General features: G+C 44.0%; 1 protein-coding gene across 1 annotated transcript in view; it reads left to right on the plus strand.

The window, feature by feature from the left end:
* Window positions 1-3,109: 3,109 nt before the first annotated feature.
* Window positions 3,110-21,284, plus strand: part of LOC140481826 (glial fibrillary acidic protein-like) — a 176,874-nt gene continuing 158,699 nt past the window's right edge. Inside the window, exons 1-4 of the mRNA XM_072578352.1 lie at window positions 3,110-3,286; window positions 5,729-5,967; window positions 7,419-7,477; window positions 7,981-8,272. Of these exons, the coding sequence (XP_072434453.1) occupies window positions 3,110-3,286; window positions 5,729-5,967; window positions 7,419-7,477; window positions 7,981-8,272 (767 nt within the window). The remainder of the gene's footprint in view (window positions 3,287-5,728; window positions 5,968-7,418; window positions 7,478-7,980; window positions 8,273-21,284) is intronic.

Consider the following 21,284-nt stretch of genomic DNA (forward strand, 5'->3'; position numbering starts at 1 on the left):
AACCTAAACTGGCAGAGGGTCAAACAGAAGTGTTTAGTCCCGAAAGGCGAAGAGACTTGCAACAGCAAGACAAGATGATAAAAGATATATATGTGGATGCGTACTCCAAAAAAGAGGCAGAGAATATTCCTGAGGGTTATGATCTGAAAGGTAGAATCCTAAGATGAAAATGGAGACCACGGCAGGTCAGTGTAGAGGAGAAATGGGCCAAAGTGTATCAGATTGTATTGCCGGTAGCTTACAGTCAGGAAGTGTTATTGGTAGCCCCTGAACTACCTGTAGGAGGTCGCCTTGGTGTATGAAAGACTCAGGCTAAGGTACAAAAACATGATTATTGGCTTGGAATGCACAAGGATGTGGTTAACTTTTGCCATACGTGTCATGCATGCCAAATGGTAGGTAAGTCACAGGCGGTAATAAAAACCAGCATCTTTGTTGCCAATTCCCACATTCGAAGAATCTTTCATGCGGGTTATAATTGACTATGTAGGCTCCCTCCCGAAAACTAAAAGTAGGAACCAGTACTTGTTAACCATAACGGATGCGTCTACCAGATTTCTGGAGGCAATTCCATTGTGGAGTATTAAGGCAAAAAAGGTGGTAGAGGAGTAAGTAGCTTTCTTCACGTGGTATGGGCTACCCAGAGAGATTCAGTCAGACCAAGGGTCACATTTTATTGCTTGGCTGTTTAAGGAGGTTATGGATAGCTTAGGTATACAGCACTTTAAATCAAGTATCTATCATCCTGAATCCCAGGTAGCTTTAGAAAGGTGGTATCAGACCATGAAGACCATGTTGAGAGCATATTGTCAGGATTACTTCAATGATTGGGATAAAGGTATCCCATTCGTATTTTTTGCCATTAGAGATGCCCCAAATGTATCTACTCAGTTTACTTCCTTCAAGTTAATATTCCGGCACGAAGTGAGAGGCCCTTTGAAATAAATTAAAGAGAAGTTGACAGGTCCAAAGTCGGAAATCTCACACTTAGATATATATTGGAGGTGAGTTATCTAAACAGCACCTAAAGAATTAGCAGAGGGGTGTTGTAACATAATCTCCAGGATTTTGACAAAAGTGTTTAGTCCTGAAAGGCTAAGGGACTTGCAACAGCCAGACAAGAAAAGATATATATGTGGATACATACTCCAAAAAGGAAGCAGAGAATATTCCTGAGGATCATGATTCGAAAGATAGAATCCTAACTCGGAAATGGAGACCATAGCAGAGGAGAAATGGGCCAAAGTGCACCACATTGTGTGGTAACACCATTGAATACCAGGGGTAGTGGTTAGATTGTTTCTTATTTGTGATGGTCATAGCCTGGCATTTGTGTGCTGGGAATGTTATTTGTCACTTGTCAGCCCAAGCTTGGATATTGCCCAAGCTTGTTGCATTCAAACATGGACTGATTAGATTAGATTACTTACAGTGTGGAAACAGGCCCTTCGGCCCAACAAGTCCACACCGCCCCGCCGAAGCGTAACCTACCCATACCCCTACATCTACATTTACCCCTTACCTAACACTACGGGCAATTTAGCATGGCCAATTCACCTGGCCTGCACATCTTTGTGACTGTGGGAGGAAACCGGAGCACCCGGAGGAAACCCACGCAGACACGGGGAGAACGTGCAAACTCCACACAGTCAGTCGCCTGAGGCGGGAATTGAACCCGGGTCTCAGGCGCTGTGAGGCAGCAGTGCTAACCACTGTGCCACCGTGCCGCCCACAGTGGTTCAGTATCTGAGGAGTCACAAATGAATAAAGAAAAAATACTGAGGATGACAGACTTAGAGGTGCAGGTGTTGGACAGGGGTGGACAAAATTAAAAATTACACAACACCAGGTTATCGTCCAACTGATTTATTTGGAAGTACTACTTTTTGGAGCGCCACTCCTTCATTAGGTGGTTATGGAGGTTAAGATCATGTTCACAGAATTTATAGCCAAAGGACTCCAGTGTCATGGAGATGTGATACAGTAAACAATCTTAGATTAAAACTTTCATCTTTTGTAAAGGAAAATGCTGGTTTCTGGATGACAGAAAAAAGTTTGCAGAGGCATATAGTTGGGTTAAGCAAATGGGCAGAACCTTGGCAGATGGAATATAATATGGGAAAATGTAAGAATATGCACCTTGGCAGGAAGAGTTGAGGAGCTGAATACTATTGAAATGAAGGAAGACCAGAAAGCTACATCACAGAAGGATCTGAGAGTCCTCATCCATGAACCACAAAAACCAAGCATCCAACTTCATCAGGCAATAGGAACAGTAAATGGAAGGTTGACCTTCATTTCAAAGTAAATGGAATATAAAAGTAGGGAAGTTTTGCTAAAACCCCATATAAGGCACTGGATGTGCTACAGCTAGAATACTGGATCTATCCCAGAATACTGATGGATGTGAAAGAGTACATTTCGGGAGCCTTGTCCTAAATCTTTGTGTCCTCTTGAGTCACAGGAAAGATTTCACAGGTCAGGAGAATAGCCAATGTTGTTAATGCACTTAAAAAGGCCAACAGGGTTACTCTGAGAAATTACAGGCTGGTGAGCCTTAAGTCAGTGAAGTTACTGGAGAAGATTCTGAGGGACTGGGTTTACTCAATTTGGAAAAATATGGACCTATTAGCAATAGGCAGCATGGCTTTGTGGAGGGAAAGTTGTGTCTCACAAATGTGATTGATATTTTTGAGGGAGTGAAAAAGATGATTGATGATGGTAGTGTGATGGATGTTGTCTACATAGACTTTACTAAGGCCTTTGACAAGGTTCTTCATGATAGGCGGATACAGGTGAAGTCACATGGGATTCACTAGTGACATTAACACAGAACTGGCTTGGTCATAGAAGACAGACACTAACAGTGGAAAGGTGTTTTTCTGACTGGTGATGTGACTATTGGTGTTCTGCAGGGATCAGTGCTGGGATCCCTGTAGATTTTAATATATTTATGTAAACGACTTGGAGGAGAATGTAGGTGGCCTAATTATCTGTAGATGATAAAAAATTAGAAGAGCAGCAGATAGTGAGGAATATTGCCAGAGGATATGGCAGGATATTAATAGGTTGCAGACTTGAACTGAAAAGTGCCAGATGGAATTGCAAGATGATGCATTTTGGAAGATCTAATGCAGGAAGGAAGTATACAGTAGATGAGAGAATCCTTAGACGCATTAACATGCAGAGGGATCTAAGCATACACATGCACAGGTCCCTGAAAATGGCAACACAAGTGGATATGGTGGTCAAAAAAGCATATGGCATGCTTGCCTTCAAAGGCCAGGTACAGAGGATAAAAAGTTAGCAAGTCATGTTCTAGCTGTATAGATCTTTAGTTGGGCCACATTTGGAATATAGCTTATAGTACTGATCTCCACAGTATCGAAAGCTTGTGGAGACTTTGGAGATGGTACAGAAAAGATTTAACAGAATGTTGACTGGTTTGGAGGCTATTAGCTACAACGTGAAAGTGGGCAAACTTGATTTGTTTTCCCTTTAATGCTAGAGGTTGAGGTTACAAAATTATGACAGCATGAAAAGGAGAGATAGTCAGAGTCATTTTCTCAATGTAGAAATGTCAATTACTCAGTGACATCAAGGTAAAAGGCGGAAAGGTTTAAAGGAAGTGTGACAGGCAAGTCTTTTAGTTGGGTTAAGTGCCTGGAAGTCACTACCAGAGGAGCTGGTAGAACCAGATAATGTGACAAATACATGAACAGTCCAGGAATAGAGGGATATGGACTTGTAGAGGCAAAGGTTTATAGGTTAAAAATGTGTCATTTATCAGCGAGGGCTTTCTGGGCTGAAAGACCATTTCCTGTGGTGTAGTGTTCCTTGTTCTTTTGTTCTCTAACAGTTTTGGGACCTTTATCTAAAGAAATATACACTGGCCATTGGAGTCAGTTCAGAGAAGATTCATAAGGCTGATATCATGATTGGAGGGACTGCTTTATAAGGAGAGGTTCAGTCTGTACTCATTGGAGTAGAAGAATGAAAGGTAATCTTATTTAAACACACAAGATTCTGAGGGGATTTGACAGAGTAGATGCGGACAGTTTAGTTTCCCTTGTCACAAAGTCTATAAGACCAGAGGGCTTAATCTCACAATAAGTGGCTGGACATTTAAAACAGAGATGAGGAAGAATTTCTTCTCTCAAAAGGAAGTTAATCTATGGAATTCTTATCACAGAAGGCTGTTGAGGCTGAGTGTTCAAGTATATTCAATGATGGAATAAACAGATTTTTAATCTGTAAAAGAAATCAAGGGTTTGAGGGAAAACACAGGATATTGGAGATGAAGATTATCAGATCAGTTCATGAGCTCAGTGACTGGCACAGACTTGATAGGCTGCAGGGCCTACTTTGCTCCTTTGTCTTATGGTCTCATTGAAGAGTACAGTTAGCAAATTCACTGTTAAAAGATTTAATATCCAAATGAATTAATTAAAAAGATTACAGGTGAGTGGGCAAGTGATGTGTTGCAGTTGTAATATGTCAGAGCTGGTGGACACCGGTGCAACAAACAGCAACCACATCTGCACTAAGAGGAACTTCAACTCATACTTAACAAGTTGAAAGCTGAGTTACAGACACTGTCACATATCAGGAAAGAGAGGAGTCACCTGGACAATGCTTAAGAGACATTCATACCCTTTTGATTAAATACATCAGATTTGGTCCATGGTTGGGTACGGATGTGACTGTGACTGAGACAGGTATTGGGATCCACAATTTAGCGTTGGAGGAGCTTCAGCAAAACTAAAACCTACCTAGATTCTATCATGTTATGGTTTCTTTTATTCAAAGATCATTTCACATTACACATTGCTAAATCCAAATAGTTGGATCCCTGGTTGGAAAAGCAACAGATTCTTGTAAAAAAGTTTTTAAAAAAAGCAAATGCCTGCATTTGCTGGAGATCTGAAATAAAAACAAAAATTATTGGAGAAACTCAGCAGCTCTGGCAGTTTCTGTGAAGAGAAAGTAGCTAACATTTCAGGTTCAGTGACCCTTCTTTAGAAGGTTATGCTGAAGGTGGAATTGGGAGAGGTGGAGCAGTAAAGGACAAGTGGTGATGGAGCCAGAGACAGTACAGCAGTTGGCAAAGGTCAACCTGGCAGAATATTTTTACACGGTGCATAATATGTGGTAGAATGTCCCAAGGAGCATTATCAAATAAAATTTCACATTGAGACACATGTAAATAGATGTTAGGTCAAGCTAACCAAAGTCTTGCTCAAGGTATCACATTATATGAGGTGTGTTAAAGTGACAGTGGTTAAGCTAAGGAGGTTCAGGGTTGGATTTCTTGAAAAAAGTAATGAAACTATGACTGCTTGTTGATTATCCTCTAACCGTAAGAGGTAGGCCACTAAGATGAATAGGAATTTCTTCAGACAAACCGTGATGAATCTTTGGATTTCTCCACTCAGCAGGGCTGCGAAAGATCTGACCTTGCATTAAGTTCAAGCTGTAAAACTCTAATTTTGTCAATTTTAAATAAAGAAGATATGAAGGTAATGTGGAAAATGATCCTGAGGTAGAGATCAGTCATAATCCAGTTGAACAGCGGAGGCTCCAGATGCCCAATGTTCTCCATGTTGTCTCGTTTGCCATGTCCCTCACTCCATTACCACACGGCATCATTTGTACTTTGCATGTACACGTTCTGAAGATGAACTGGTATTAGTTTATCAAAATGTGACAATAAAACTATCTATTATAGGGAGAACACCTTCATTTCACTGAGATCCACACCCTCATGACTCGGAATTCACACAGAAATTCGCGCCAACACGGATCAATCAGGCGCATGCGCCGAGACGGCACGCTGCGGTGCACGGGCCTTGAAGAACGGCGTGTGACATGTGACTTGGGAAAGGTAGACCAGCGCATGCGCCGAAGAACAGGTGTGACGTCAAGGCGTCAGGCGCTAGAGGGTTGGCGCGACGCCCTTGTGAGCACGTGCGCTAATGAATTAATGCCGACCCTGCAAACCTGAAACAAAACAAAGTTGAAAAATGCTTGGGAAATTGAACAGGTCTTGGCAGCATCTGCAGTGGGAGCACAAGGGTCAGCTTTTGGAGCCCAGACCTACCATTCTTCGCAAAAATGGCTGCAGAGTTTCTCCAACAATTTTGGTTTATGTGAGGGCGAGTGGGGCGAAGGTTGAATGACACATGCGCGATACTCCGCCTTGGGAAGGAGGGGGGCAGTTGGATTGGGTTTGGACAAGAATCTTGGGTTTGGGTGACTTGGGGAATGAGATTGTGAAGAAGGTTGGCGATTGTGGTGGCAGTTGGGAAGTGCTGTTAGGTTTGGGAAAGGCAATGGGTGTTGGCAGTGGAAGGGAATGTGGGTGTTACGTTTTGGGTGCTGATCGGGTTTGGGGGTATAGACGTTGAGGTTTGGGGGACTGGTGTTGGGATGAGGAGTGTTGGTTATTGAGGTTTGAGATATGGGTGTTGGGGTTAGGAGAGTGGATGTGGATGTTGATGTTTGGGGTATGGGTATTGAGCTTTGGGGATGGTGTTAGGAGTGGGGGAAAGATGTGGAGATTTGGGGATGGGTGTTGGATTGAAGAGGGTATGTTGGATTTGGGGAAAGGGTGTGGGTATTCTGGCTTGGGGGCTGGTGTTGGGAGTGGGAAAAGGGGTATGGGTATTGAGATTTGAGGGATTGGTGTTGGATTCGGGGAGGGGTTTTGAGGTTTGTGGGATATGAATTGGGAGTGGGGAAAGGGGTTATATTGAGGTTTGGGGGACGAGTGCGGGGATGGAGTATGCGTGTTAAGGTTTAGATTACCTACAGTGTGGAAACAGGCCCTTCGGCCCAACAAGTCCACTCCGACCTGCCGAAGCTCAACCCACCCATACCCCTACACTTACCCCTTCACCTAACACTACGGGCAATTTAGCGTGGCCAATTCACCTGACCTGCACATCTTTGGACTGTGGGAGGAAACCGGAGGAACCCCACGCAGACACGGGGAGAATGTGCAAACTCCACTCAGTCAGTCGCCTGAGGCAGGAATTGAACCCGGGTCTCTGGCGCTGTGAGACAGCAGTGCTAACCACTGTGCCACCGTGCCGCCCATGGGGACAGGTGTTGGCAGTGGGGATAGGGGTATGTTGAGGTTTGGGGGACAGGTGTTCAGAGTGGGGATAGGGGTATACGTGTTAAGGTTTGGGGGACGGGTGTTGGCAGTGGGGAAAGAGGTATGTTGAGGTTTGGGGGACGGGTGTTGACAGTGGGGATAGGAGTATGTTGTGGTTTGGGGGACGGGTGTTCGGAGTGGGGATGGGGTAGGCGTGTTAAGGTGTTGGGAGTGGGGGAAGTGGTATATGTGGTTGGGGGGTTGGTGTTGGTTTGAGGGTGGAGTAAGTATATTCAACGTATGCGCTCGACGGCAAAAGGCGTGCGAAGATCGTGTTTTCCCGCGCAGTATGTGGGGAGGGAAGGTGTGGGGGGGGCGGGGCGATCTCGGGAGGGCGGGGCTGGGTGGGGAGGGCAAGGTGATGGAGGGGCGGGGCAGAGCAGTGGGGAGGGGAGGGGCGGGGCTGGGTGGCGTCAGTTGGGCCATGCTTTGTTTTGCTTTGTTGCGGGGGGGAGGAAATGGGTGTGACCGCGCAGGCGCGAAGCCCGGGTGGTAACGGCTGCCAGGCGGACAAAAGTAAACAGGCGACGTCGAGGTGGTTTGTCCGGAGGCTGAGGCGGCCGCATGTGTGAGGCTTCAAATTGATCCCAGCCCCGCCCTCCTCTCATCCCTGACTGAACGGGAAAAAAAAACACCCCAACAAACTGGCGAGGTCTTGAAAACCCTATTCTGCCCTCGCGAGTTAACGGTAACGTGTTATTTTTAATTGGAAGGCAGGACAGCGGCGGGGGGAGAGAGAGAGAGTGAGCACGGCCTCCGCCGCCGCCCCTTGGACCGCGGAGACATGCACTCGAGCTGTCAGAGGCCGGTGGCCACCTACCCCGACAAAACTGGCGAGCAGGTGGAGAAGGAGCTGCATGATGGCCTGGAGGATGGCAAGGAGCGCTTCAAGGATCTCAACGACCGCTTCGCCAAGTACATCAACAACACCATCCTCAGTCTCATGCGCAAGAACAAGGATCTGCTGGCCGAGCTCAAGCTGGCCGAGAAGGAGGAGAACTGCCGCGTCGAGGCCATCTTCCAGAAGGCCAGGTGCGACCTGAAGCTCCGGCTGGAGGAGCAGCAGAAGGAACTCAACTGCCTCAAAGCAGATAAGGAGAAGTACAAGAAGAGGTCGGTGAGCCCCCGGCTGGGAGCAGACAAAGTTCTGGATTGGGGTCTGGTAGAGAGAGTCGGCGATGGGGAGCCAAGGTGGAAACCCTGGTGCCAAGAGAGTTTCTAATCCAGTAACCACTGACCTTTCAAAAATTTAAAAGTCATACGACACCAGGCCATAGTCCAACAAGTGTATTTGGAACTACAAGCTTTTGGAGAACTCCTCCTTTGGCATGTACTTACAGATAAACCTGTTGGACTATAATCTGGTGTTGTGTGATTTTTAACTTTGTTCACCCCAGTCCAACACCGGCATCTCCATATCATGGCTTTCAAAAATCAGTTCTAACCATTGACCCTTCACTCCAACTCATTCCTAAGCAATGCCATAGATGTCGTTTTATCCCTCATTCTCTGCCTCAACTTAATCCTAACCACTGATCTTTAACCCCCAATAGAATCGTAATCACTGAGTCTTTGCCCCAACTCGATCCTAACCACTAATGCTCCTCACTCGACGATTAACTGGACTGACATTCGCATAGTGGTATAGAAGGCGAGTTGGGAGATGTCATCCTCCTGGTTAGAATGTTAAACTAAACCCTGAGGCCCATGACTAAGTCATTAAAATTCCGTGGCACTGTTTCAAAAGTACTTGAGTTAGCTGCCGTGTTCTGATCAATATAGGCTTTCTTCATCATCATTTATCTCCGGTCATTCTCATATCGATGCCTTTTGGGAGTTTGAGGGTGTGCATTCATTGTCATGTTTCCTAAGTTACAATAGTAATTATACTTCAAAAAATGTTTCCTATTTTGTAAAGTGCATTGATACGACAGTGGTCATGAGTCTTACTTCAATTAATCCTAAACCACTGATCCTAACTCTTTACGACTGAATCCCAACTTCTAACCTTAGCCATTGACAAAACCTTTCAATCACATTCTCCTAACTTTAACCACAATCCTAAACCTAACACCCATTATTTATCTGTAACTCTTAACCACAGAATTCCCTAATCTTAAAATACTAATTTAAGATCTGAATCCAAATAAAACCTCAAACACGTTGGTAGGGAGCACACAGCTGGCATTAGTAGTGTCATTAGTGATTGTGACATCAAGGATGATGCAGGTTATTAAAGTGACGATTTAAAGATGCACCTAGTGTGGGACACTCTTACTGCAAGATCATGCTCTATGACTCCATGTAAATTACATTATTTCTTAATAGAGCAGAGAAGAGGCCCCTTAGCCCATCGATTTGGCATCCAGCTCCATTTAATCTTATAGGCAGAAGTGTGTACTGCAGATTCTGGAGATTAGAGTCAACGTTAGAGTGGTGCTGGAAAAGCACAACAGGTCAGCATTCGAGGAGCGGGAAAAGCAACGTTTCGGGCAAAAGCCCTTCATCAGGATTTTGCCCGAAACATCAATTTTCCTGCTCCTTGGATGCTGCCTGACCTGCTGTGCTTTTCCAGCACCACTCTAATCTTGACTCTATTTAATTTTGTGCCTCGTTGAAAATGTAAATTCATTGCCTAAAGTTCACAGGGATCCAGGAATTTGGTGAAATCAGCAGTCGGTTTAACCAATGACATTCAGTATTTGAATGCTTAACAAAGCTCTGGAATGGCAGCTTGGATAAAATAGCACAATTTCATGCAGACAAAATATAGTTCTAAGTTTTTTGCCATTGGAACGTTTCAGGCAAACATACGGAAAAGGTGACCACAAGTCCATGCTTCAGATTGAAGATATCAATGAGCAGGGAATTCCATAGATTCACAACCCTCTGGGTGAAGAAGTTTCTTCTCAATTCAGTCCTAAATCTGCTCCCTCTATGCCCTCTTGTCCTAGCTTCACCTTCCAGTAGAACCATCCTCTCTACTTCTATCTCAACAACTCCCTTCATACTTTTATAGGTTTCTAGAAGATCTCTCCTCATTCTTCCAAATTCCAATGAATATAATTCCAGTCTACTCGGTATCTCCTCATAAGCCAACCCCTCAACATGGAATCAGCATGGTGTGGAGAAGGAAATTTAACATGAAATTTACTCCAAAATAGAATCAGAAACAAAAAGAAAGGTTGGAGCATTATAAAGGAGATGGGTAAGATGGATGGGAAACAAATAACATCAGAATAAGGGTAGTTCAAATATAGAAGGGATAAGATTGTTTAGTATATTTAAGACAGATTCGGAATTTTGATCTTTTGCAACTTAGGGTGATAAGGCGCAGCAGGAAAATATGAGGAAAATGTATGACAATCTAAGATAACCAACAGGAAACAAAGAGTGGGGATAAATTAGTACTTTTCTGGTTGGCAATTAGTGACGAGTGGTGTCCCTCAGGGATCAATGTTGGGAACACAATTATTCACAATTTGCATTGAAGATTTTGAGTTGGAGACAGTGTGGACTGTGTCAAAATTTGTAGATGAAGCTAAGATGAGTGGTAGAGCAAAGCGTACAGAGGACTGCGAATCGTTGCAAAGGGTCTTAGATAGTTTAAGTGAGTGGGCAAAGGTCTGACAGATGGAGTACAATTTTAACAAATGTGAAGCCAACCATTTTGGTAGGAATAACAGTAAAAAGAGCTATTGCTTGAATGGTAAGAAATCGCAGCAATCTGCTGTGCAGAAGTACCAGGGTGTCCTTGTGCATGAATCACAGAAGGTTGGTTTTTTGTACAACAGGTAATTAAGAAGGCAAATGGAAGTTTGTCCTCCATTGCTAAAGGGATTGGGTTTTAAAAGCAAGGAGGTTATGTTGCAGCTGTATAGCATGCTGGTGAGGCTACACCTGGAGTACTGTGTGCAGTTTTGGTTTCCTTACTTGAGAAAGGATATACTGGTGGTGCAAGAAGGGGTGTAGAGGAGGTTCACTAGGTGGATTTTGAGTTGAGGGGGTTGGCTTATGAGGAGATACCGAGTAGACTGGAATTATATTCATTGGAATTTGGAAGAATGAGGAGAGATCTTCTAGAAACCTATAAAAGTATGAAGGGAGTTGTTGAGATAGAAGTAGAGAGGATGGTTCTACTGGAAGGTGAAGCTAGGACAAGAGGGCATAGAGGGAGCAGATTTAGGACTGAATTGAGAAGAAACTTCTTCACCCAGAGGGTTGTGAATCTATGGAATTCCCTGCTCATTGAAATGGTTAAGGCTCCCTTAGTAAATGTTTTTAAAGCTAAGATAGGTAATTTTCTCAACAGTAAAGGAATTAAGGGTTATGGTGAGAGGGCGGGTAAGTGAAGCTGAGGCCATGAAAAGATTAGCCATGATCTTATTGAATGGTGAAGCAGGCTCAAAGCACAGATGCTACTTGGATGCTGCCTGAACTGCTGTGCTCTTCCAGCACCACTAATCCAGAATCTGGTTTCCAGCATCTGCAGTCATTGTTTTTACCTCAAAGCACAGATGGCCCACTCCTGCTCCTAGTTCATATGTTATTATGTTCGTCAGATAGGTTTGGAGAGTATATAAGACCATAAGACACAGAAGCAGAAATTAGACTGTTCAGCCCATTGAGTCTGCTCTCCATTCAGTCATGGCTGATAAGTTTCTGATAAGTTTATTAACCCCATTTACCCGCTTTCTCCTTGATCCCCTTAACAATCAAGTACCTATCTATCTCAGTCTTAAATATACTCAGTGATCTGGCCTCCACATCCTACTGTGGCAATGAATTCCATAGATTCACCACGCTTTGGCTGAAGAAGTTTCCCCTTATCTCCCTTCCAAAAGGTCTTTCCTTAACTCTAAGGCTATGCTCTAGGTCCTAGTCTCTCCTACCAATGGAAACATCTTCCCAACGTCCACTCTGTCCAGGCCATTCAGTATACTTTATGTTTCAATTAGATCCCCCCCCATTCTTCTAAACTCTATCGAGTGTAAATCCAGAGTCCTCAAACATTCCTTATATATTAACCTTTTCATTCTTGGGACCATTCTCGTGAACCTCTTTGAACATGCTCTACGGCTTGTGGGGCCCAAACCTTCCGAGGTTTGGGCCCCACAACTGCGCACAGTACTACAGATGTAATCTGATCAGAGCTTTATAGAGCCTCAGAGGTGCATCCCTGCTTTTATATTCAAAATAAATGCCGTCATTGCATATGCCTTCCTAACTATTGATTCAGTATGCAAGGTTACCTTGAGAGAATCCTGGACAAAAACTCCCAACTCTCTTTGCACTTCAGACTTTTTAATTTTATCCCCATTTAGAAAATATTCTATGCCTGTATTCTTCCTACCAAAGTGCACAACCTCACGCTTTCGAATGTTGTATTCCATCTGCCACTGCTTTGCCCACTCTAGTAATCTGTTCAAATCCTTCCGCAGCCTTCACATCTCCTCAGTGCTCCCTCTCCCTGTATTGTCTGCAAACCTAACCAGAATGCCATCAGTTCCTTCATCTAGATTGTTAATTTATTAAGTGAAAAGTTGTGGTCCAAACACTGAGCCGTGCGGAACACCACTTGTCACTGGCTGCCATCCTGAGAAGGACCTTCTTAATCCCCACTCTCTGCTTTCTGCCAGACAGCCAAGCTTCTATCTATGCTAACACGTCGCTAACGCCATTGGCCCTTCTCTTACTCAGCAACCTCCTGTGCGACATCTTGTCAAAGGCTTTCTTGAAGGCCAGGTAGATAACTGCCATTGGCTGTCCCTTCATCTAACCTGCTCATTACTTCCTCAAAGATTTCTAGCAGATTTGTCAGGCATGACCTCTCTTTGAAGAAACTGTACTGACTTTGCCCTATTTTACCATACACTTCCAAGTATTCGGAAATGTCATCCTTCGCAATGGATTCTGGGATCTTACCTATGACCGAGATTGGGCTAATTGGTCTGTAATTTTCTGTCTTTTGCCTTACTCCCTTTTTAAACAGGGGTGCCATGTCAGCAATTTTCCAGTCCTCTGGGACCCTCCTGATTCTAGTGATTCCTGTAAGATCACCACTATGCCTTTCCTATCAATGTATTTATCCAAATGCCTTTTAAATGTTGTTAATGTACCCACCTCAACCACTTCCACTGCCAGCTCAATCCATGTGCATACCACCCTCTGTGTGCAAAAGTTGCCCCTCAGGTTCCCTTTTATTCTTTCCCCACTAACCTTAAACTGATGCCCCTGTAGTGCTATATTCCCCAGCCCTGGAAAGAATGCTGAATGCATTCACCCTATCCATGCCTCTCATGATCTTATACATTTCTTCTATAAGATTCCCCCCTCAGTCTCCTGTGCTATAAAGAAAAATGTCCTAGCTTGTCCAAACTCTCCCTTTAGCTCAGAGTCCAGGTAAATTTCTTCTGCACTCTTTACAATTTAATAACATCCTTCCTACAGGAAGGTGACTAAAACTAAACACGATATTCCAAGTGCGAGGTTCTATACAATTTCAACATAATTTCTCAGTGTCCAGACTGATGATGGCCAGTATGCCAAAAGCCACCTTCACTGCACTGTCTACCTGTGACTCCACTTTCAGAGAATTGTGCACTCGAACTCTGTCTCTTTGTTAAAGTGTAGATTTGAGACGGCTCAGGGAAGCCCTTGTGGACTCCGACCTGTATGCCTCTCTCATGGTTCGTCCCGGAGAGCGTACTGTTTGGTGGTATGGAATAAAACAGCTCTTACAGTTTAGTTTAATTTTAATCATTGCTTTCATTTAGTAATAGCATCACTGTTATAACACTGATATCTATAAACCAGACTAACTGGATTCTCATAATCCAGGAGAGTAAAACATCAGCTCTTCAAGAGCCCTGGCAGGCTACTCTGTCATACTATCAAAAACAGACTGCTTTCATACACACATTTACAAAGGCGTTATTGTCACAAACACAAAAGTTAACGGAAACACTGTATGTTCTGAACTAGACAGGAAATAGCGAAGGACAATAATTTGGGAGAGAAGTTAATTTGATACCGAGTTTTGATCCGAGGTCAGAATTAAACGTTGTTTATTAATTTCACAAAGGAACAGCTGTGAATGTTATAACTCAGTGTCTTGTTTATACAGATTTGCTGATGTTAAGGCAACTGTTCTTAATTCTCTTATCTTCCCTGCCATACCGTTTTATAGTATGCAACAAATGTGTTCTATAATTCAAAATTACATTTTCGTCCAAATGTTTAAGGACAACATTGAAGGCTATAAACTTTCTCACTTCTGCTCCACTACACTCCATAACGCCCTCCCATTTACCATGAAACTCTGACCTTGATTTGCATTTCCAACGTACGTGACCTCACACTTATCTCTATTAAATGTCACTTACCATTTCTTGGCCCACCTCCCTAGCTGATCAAAGTCCTACTACATTTTCATCCAAATTATTGATATAGATTAAAAAAACAGCAGTGGACTGTGGACCAACCCCTGAGGCACTCCACTAATTACAGGCCTCCAGTCCGATAAGCATCCTTCTCTTATTGCCTTGATGGTAGGAAGCTGATGGTTATTGCGATTCCAATTTGGCAGCTCCCTTAGGATTCCATGCGATCTAACCTTCCAGAGCAGCCTACCATGTGGAACTTTATCAAAGGCCATGCTGAAATCCAATTAGACGATGTCTTCCACCCTGCCCTCATCAACCTCTCTGGTCAAGAACATAAAACAGTACAGCGCAGTACAGGCGCTTTAGCCCTTGATGTTGTGCCAACCTTTTATCCTACTCTAAGGTCAAACCAACCTACATACCCTTCATTTTACTATCATCCATGTGCCTATCTAAGAGTCGCTTATATGTCCCTAATGTATCTGACTCTACTACCCCTGCTGGCAGTGCATTCCACACATCCACCACTCTGTGTAAAGGACCCATTACACTGACATCTCTCCTAAACCTTCCTCCAATCACCTGAAATTATGCCCCGTCTTGATAGCCATTTCCGTCCTGGGAGAAAGTCTCTGGTTATCCGCTCTATCTATGCCTCTCCTCATCTTGTACACCTCTGCCAAGTCACCTCTCATCCTTCTTTGCTCCAGTGAGAAAAACCCTAACGCCCTCAACCTTTGTTATGACTCCCTTCAGTCCAGGCAGCATCCTGGTAAATCTCCTGTGCAGAAAATGTGTTGCTGGAAAAGCGCGCAGCCCTGAAGAAGGGCTCATGCCCGAAACGTCGATTCTCCTGTTCCTTGGATGGTGCCTGACCTGCTGCGCTTTTCCAGCAACACATTTTCAGCTCTGATCTGCAGTCCTCACTTTCTCCTTTCAAATCTCCTGTGCACCCTATCTTAAGCTTCCACATCCTTCCTATAATGCGGCGTCCAGAACTGAACACAATATTCCAAGTAAGCTGTAACCGGGGCTTTATAGAGCTGCAGCATAACCTCGCGGCTCTTAAAATCAATCCTCCTGTTAAGAAAGCAAACACACCATACGCCTTCTTAACGCCCTAATCAACTTGGGTAATAATTTTGATGGATCTATGGATGTGGACCCCAAGATCCTCTGTTCCTCCACACTGCCAAGAATCCTACCTTTAAACCTGTATTCTGCATTCAAATTCAACCTTCCAAAATGAATGACTTCACACTTTTCTGGGTTGAATGCCATCTGCCACTTCTCAGCTGTGTTCTGCATCCTGTCAATGTCCCATTGCAACGTACAACATCCCTCCACACAATCCACCACTTCACCAACCTTCGTGTCATTGGCAAACTTACTAACCCACCCTTCCACTTTTCATACAATCATTTATAAAAATCACAAAATGCAGAGGTCCCAGAACAGATCCCTGTAGAACACTACTGGTCACCGAGCTGCAGGCTGAATACTTTCCGTTAACTACCACACTCTGTCTTCTATGGGTCAGCTAATTTAGTATCCAGGCAGCTAACTTTCCTTGTATCCCATGCCTCCTTACTTTCTGAATGAGCCTGCCAAGGGGAACCTTATCAAACGCCTTTAATATCCATGTATACTACATCCATCGCTCTACCTTCATCAATGTGTTTTGTCAGATCCTCAATGAATTCAATAAGGATTGTGAGGCATGACCTGCTGCTCTCACAGCCATGCTGACTATCTCTAATCAAGCTATGCTTTTTCAAATAATCATAAATCATGTCTCTCACAATTCTCTCCAATAATTTGCCCAACACTGACGTGAGACTGACTGGCCTGTAATTCCCAGGGTTATCCATATTCCCTTTCTTGAACAAGAGAATAACATTTGCCACCCTCCAATCATCTGGTACTACTCCAGTAGACAATGATGAGACACATTATTACTAAAGACACAGAAATCCCTTCCTGCAGTAACATTGGGTATGTGCCATCTGGCCTACCCTTTTCAAAGTTTCCAGCACATCCTCCTCTTAACATCAACCTGTTCGAACATATCAGCCTGTTTCATGCTGTCCTCACAAATGACAAGGTTCCCCTCAGTAGTGAATATTGAAGCAAAGTATTTCTTAAGGACCTTCCCTACTACCTCCGACTCCCGGCACAAGTTCCCTCCACTATCCCTGATCGGCCCTACCCTCAGTTTGCCCATCCTCTTGTTCCTTACATGAGTGTAGAATGCCTTGGGGTTTTCCTTCATCCTACCCGCCAAGGCATTTTTTATGCCACCTCTAGCTTTCCTAAGTCCAATCTTTAGTTCCTTCCTGGCTACCTCATAACCCTCTGGAGCCCTGTCTGATTCTTGCTTCCTCAACCTTAAAGATTATAGAATCCTTACAGTGTGGAACCGGGGCTGGAAGATAGTTACCCGAGGCTGGAATTGAACCCGGGTCCTTGGCATTGTGAGGTAGTAGTGCTAACCACTGAGCCACTGTGCCACTCATATGTAAGCTTCCTTCTTCATCTTGACTAGATATTCCACATTTCTTGTCATGCAAGGTTCTTTCACCTTTCAATCCCTTCCTTGCCTCAGTGGGAAAAACCTAATGAGCACTCATAGCTATACACTCTTCTTATTTTTTGTCATGCGTCTCCCTGAGTATACCTGATCCCAATTTATGCTCCACAGTTCCTGCCTCATAGCATTGTAAATCCCCCTCCCTCAATTAAATAGTTTCCTATACCATCTCCTAACCCTCTTCATGACTCTTGTAAAAGTCCAGGAGTTGTGATCAGTACCACTGAAATGTTCTACCACCGAGGGATCTGACACCTGACCTGGTTCGTTGCCAAGCACCAAAACCAGTATGGCCCCCCTATCTACATATCTACACACCTGACAAAATCTGCTCCATCCAAACAATTTGCACTAAGGAGGTTCCAGTCAATATTAGGGAAGTTGACAATAACCCTGTTACTTCTGCACCTTTCTGAAATCTGCGTGCCAAACTGCTCCTTCATGTTTCTTTTGCTAATGGAGGGTCTATGGAAAACTTCCATTAAGCAACTGCTCCTTTCCTGTTTCTGAGTTCCACACATAATGACTCCGTAAACAAACCCTTCTCGATTACCTCCCTTTCCACTGCTCTTATACTACTACCTGATTAATAGTGCCATTCCCCTATCTCTTTTATTTCTCCCACTTCCTTTGAAACATCTAAACCCCAGAACATCCAACAACCATTCTGCCTCTGTGATATCCAAGTCTCTGTAATCGCCACAACATTGTGACAACATGGTCACTTCATCAAAGAACTGGAACAAGTTTGTGAGGCATGATCTCCCATGCACAAAGCTGTGCTGACTGCTCCTAATCAAACCCTGTTTTTCCAAATGCACGTATATCTCTCAGAATCTTCTCAATTAACTTAGCCACTACAGATTTTAAGGCTTACTAGCCTCTGGTTCAGAGGTTTCTTTGCAGCTCTCCGTGAATAAGGGCACAACATTTGCTACCCTACAGTCTTCAGGGACCTTACCCATGGTTAACGATGCAAAAATATCAGCCAGCACCCCCATAATGTCTTCTCTACCTCATGCAGTGTTCTTGGTTATGTCTAGTCAGGACCAAGAGATTTATCCACCATCATACATTCTAATATGTCCAAGACCACCACCAACTGTGATATGGAATGTCCACAAGATATCCCCACTAACTTCCTCAAGTTCCCAAGTCTTCATATCTTTCTCCACAGTAAACACAAAGGAGAAATATTAGTGATGACCGTGCCCATCTCCTGCGGCTCTACACATACATGTTAGTTTGCCCTCGTAGTTGATCTTTTCTGTCTATTCTCTTTTAGTCCACTGCTGGATTCTGAATTTACCCCAGCCTTTGAGGCTATCACTGACGTCGACCTTATATGTTTTTCTTTCAACTTAATACTCTCCATGACTTTCTTGGTTCGCCATGATTGGCTTATCCTTCTCTGAGACTTTCCTTCTTATTGGGACTTTTCTTTTTGCTGAATTGCCTCCTTAATGTCTGCCACTGCTTTCTTAGTGTCCAGAAGACCACAAGATATAGGAGCAGAAGTAAGCCATTTGTGCCATTGAGTCTGCTCTGCTATTTGATCCTGGCTGATATTTCTCAACCTTATTCCCCTTCCTTCTCCCTGTAATCCTTGATTGTTCCCACTAAACATAGAGTCATAGAGATGTACAACATGGAAACTGACCCTTTGGTCCAACTCGTCCATGCCGACCAGATATCCTGACCTAATCTAGTCCCATTTACTAGCGCTTGGCTCTTATTCCTCTAAACCCATACCCATCCAGGTCCTTTTAAATGCTGTATTTGTACCAGCTTCCACCACTTCCTCTGACAGCTTATTCCATACACGCATCACCCTCTGTATGAAAAAGTTGTTCCTCAGGTCCCTTTTTATATCTTTCCCCTCTCACCCTAAACCTATATCCTCTGGTTCTGGACTCTCCCATCCATTCCTATCCATGCCCGTCATGATTTTATATACTCTATAAGGTCACCCCGGAGCCTCAATGCTCCAGGGAAAGCAGCCCCAGTCTATTCAGTCTCTGCCTATAGCTCAAATCCTACAACCTTGGCAACATCCTTGTCAGTCTTTTCTGAACCATTTCAAGTTTCACAACATCCTTCCGATAGGAAGGATACCAGATTTGCACGCAGCATTTCAAAAGTGGTCTAACCAATGTTCTGTACAGCCACAATATGACCTCCCAACTCCTGTACTCAATGCTCTGACAAGAACCTCTCTATCTCTATCTTAAATATATTCAATAAGTTGGTCTCCACAACAGCAACATGGCAATGAGTTCCACAGCTTAACCATTCTTTGGCTGACAAAATTCCTCCTCATCTCATTTATAATGGTTCATTCCTTCACTCTGAGGCTATGCGTTTGGATCATCATCTGTCCGACTGGTGAAAACATCCTCTGCATGTCCACTCTATGTACCCTCACAGCATCATGCATGTTTCAGTGAAATTACCTCCCAAATCCTATGACAAGCCCTCCATCCTGGGATCATTTTTGTAAACCACCTCTGGAGCCCTCCAAGGCCAGCACTCTCTTCCTTAGATATGGATCCCAACTCATCACAGTATTCAAAATGCTGTCCAACCTGAGCCTTAGCAGTATATCTCCGTCTTTTATTCTAACCTTGAAATCAATATTAACATTGCATTTGCCTCCTATCTACAATTGAACTTCATGTTAATTTTAAGAGAATCCTGAACTAGGACTCCTAAGTCCCTTTGTGCTTCAGATTTCAGAAGCCTTTCCCCACTTAGAAAATAGTCCACACCTCTATTTTTCCGTCCAAAGTGTATATCCTCACACTTTCCAACATTGTATTTCATCTGACACTTTTTTGCCCACATTGCTAGTCTGTCCAAGTCCATTTGCAGCCTCCTTGTTTTCTCAGCACTGCATGACCCCCTCCTATCTTTGTGTCATCTGCAAACTTAACAACAGTGCCCCCATTTCATTTGTCCAGATTGTTAATGTATAATATGAATAGTTGTGTTCCCGTTACTAACCTTTGCAGAGCTCCACTAGTTATCGGCTGTCAATCTATATCCCCACTGTCTGCCTTCTGCAAGTCAGCCAATCTCTGTCCAAAACCCTGACATGATAACAAGCTAAAAGAAAGGGAAAAAATAGTTCACAATTTAAAGGGTTTGAACTCAATAAGTCCAGAAGGCTGTAAAGTATCTAGACTAAGATGAGATTTGTTACTCGAGTTTGTGTTGTGATTCACTAGAACACTGCAGCATGCTGAGGACAGACGTGTGGGCACGCGAGCAGGATGCTGTGTTAAAATGATCTGCGACTGGAAAGTCAGGATCCTGCTTGCGTACCGACTGGAGGTGGTCTGCAAAGCAATCACCTAGTTTGCATTTGGTTTGTCCAGTGTAGAGAGGGTGAGTGAGGAGAAGATGTGTTTGGCAGTGGTGTTCTGCTAGAGTTGTCTGAAATGGCAGGGAATGATCCTTTGAATATGGAGGCTGGTGGGATGAAAAGTGAGGACAAGGGAAACCTGCTCACGTTGCTGAGTGATGGGAAGGGGCAAGGGCGGAAGCATAGGTGGTAGGTTAGATGCTTTTGAGGGCTCTGTCAGCCATAGTCGGTGTGAAGCCACGATCATGGAAGAAGCAAGCCATGTCAGCAGCACAACTTGGAAAGGTGGCATCATCCAAACAGTTGCCTATGTCCCCTCTCTCCCCCGTCTGCATTTTACAGGGATCGTTTCTTCTGGGACACCCTAATCCACTCCACAACCATCAACACCACCCCTCCTCTCCATGGCACCTTCCCATGTAATTGCAAATATTGCAATATCTGTCCCTTCACCATCTCCCTGCTCCAAGGGTCTAGTCAGGCTTTCTATGTGAGGCAGTTTTCACTTGTATCACCTTCAATCTTTTATATTGTGTTTGCTGTACCCAATGTGCTGCTCTATATTGGAGAAACCTAAAATGCAGACTGAGTGACTGCTTTGTGGAACACCACTGGTCTGTGCGCAACCAGTTCCCTGATGTTCCCATAGCAGGTCATTTTAACACAGCATCCTGCTCTCATGTCACATGTCTGTCCTCGGCATGCTGCAGTGTGCCAGTAAGTCTCAGTGCACACTGGAGGAACAACATTTTATCTTCAGACAGGGCACTTTACATTAATATTGAG

The sequence above is a fragment of the Chiloscyllium punctatum genome, chromosome 10, assembly GCF_047496795.1.
Source record: "Chiloscyllium punctatum isolate Juve2018m chromosome 10, sChiPun1.3, whole genome shotgun sequence".
NCBI classification, from domain to species: Eukaryota; Metazoa; Chordata; class Chondrichthyes; order Orectolobiformes; family Hemiscylliidae; genus Chiloscyllium; species Chiloscyllium punctatum.